The sequence below is a fragment of the Bison bison genome, unplaced genomic scaffold (assembly GCF_000754665.1).
Source record: "Bison bison bison isolate TAMUID 2011002044 unplaced genomic scaffold, Bison_UMD1.0 scf7180017864472, whole genome shotgun sequence".
Lineage (NCBI taxonomy): Eukaryota > Metazoa > Chordata > Mammalia > Artiodactyla > Bovidae > Bison > Bison bison.
In genome coordinates, this window is record NW_011495033.1 from 14,589,739 (window position 1) to 14,590,864 (window position 1,126).

Consider the following 1,126-nt stretch of genomic DNA (forward strand, 5'->3'; position numbering starts at 1 on the left):
CAACGAAATCAAGTTCTCCCCAAAGGTTTTAACACCATCAGAAGTGGAGCCCAGCACGAAGCCCTCAGCGCGCGGAGAGAGTGAGGGTGGCCGTAGGGTCACCATCTCCCCCGGGGCACAGTCAGCTTCCCGCAGGACGTCTCGAGCAGCATCTGAGAGTCCCCGCAAATCTTCTGTCTTGGCCACTCCGGAGCCCGAATACAAGCAATATATCGCAAAACCCTCAGACAGTATCTATGAGTTCCCACGACCCACACTCAGGCCTCCGGAGCCCTCTTCTAGAAAGCACTCTGTCCGCGTAGAGCTGGAACTGACCCCTCGGCCCTTGCCCCCTCGGTGCTTACCGAGATACGGGCCAGACTCCACGTGGTGGGCCTTACTCAGCCCTGACGGTGAAATGCCCAACAGTCGGCCAACAACACCTGATATCGAGCCCAAGTCCCCTCCTCCCCCAGACCCTTCACTGCCTTTTTTTGAAATGGAAACCAGCCCTTTCTGTGAGGATCTGATGTTCCAGAGAGAGAAGGCAAGTCCATCTCCACTATCATCACCAAAGGAGTCTCGGAGCCCGTCACCATTGAGGGAAGTGCCGCAGGCCCCCAAGCACACCTCCAGACACCCCACTCAAAGGTTTAGTGTTTTCTTCATGGGTATGTGCAGAAGCGGACTGCCCAGGTGCAGCCCCGATTTAGTGAGGTGGGACGCCGGGGTGGGAGAAAGGTCCCCCTCCTCATTCTGGGCCTCAGAGCTGCCCTCCCACCAGTGCCAAAGCTAGACCCATCCTTGAGCCCACTGCTCCCTTCCTTCCCCACCAGCTTCTCTGAGCTCCAAGCTAATGACGCCGATGACGATGCTTGGGCCGGCGTCAGGCATTGACTCTTCCAGGCAACGCTGCTTAACCTTTCAATGGAAGGTAGTAGAGAGTGGTCTGCAGGGTGGGAAGCTACTTCCCAGGGGTGGAGACGAAGAACTGAGCTGGGTGAGGGCTGGTAAAGAGAACAGAGGTCCTCAGGTAAATATTCTGGCAACCAAGTGGAGAAGGTAGGGCGTAAATGAGCTGGGACTTAGGCTTCTGAGAGGGGGCACGAGGGAGGGGGGGAGAAGGGGGGGCAGCAGGACCGGAACG

At 57.6% G+C, this 1,126-nt stretch overlaps 1 protein-coding gene across 1 annotated transcript in view; it reads left to right on the plus strand.

Moving 5' to 3' along the window:
• The window catches only part of LOC105004192 (chromosome unknown open reading frame, human C17orf47), a 5,301-nt gene that overhangs the window by 913 nt on the left and 3,262 nt on the right, over nucleotides 1–1,126 (plus strand). Inside the window, exon 2 of the mRNA XM_010861719.1 lies at nucleotides 26–650. Within this exon, the coding sequence (XP_010860021.1) occupies nucleotides 26–650 (625 nt within the window). The remainder of the gene's footprint in view (nucleotides 1–25; nucleotides 651–1,126) is intronic.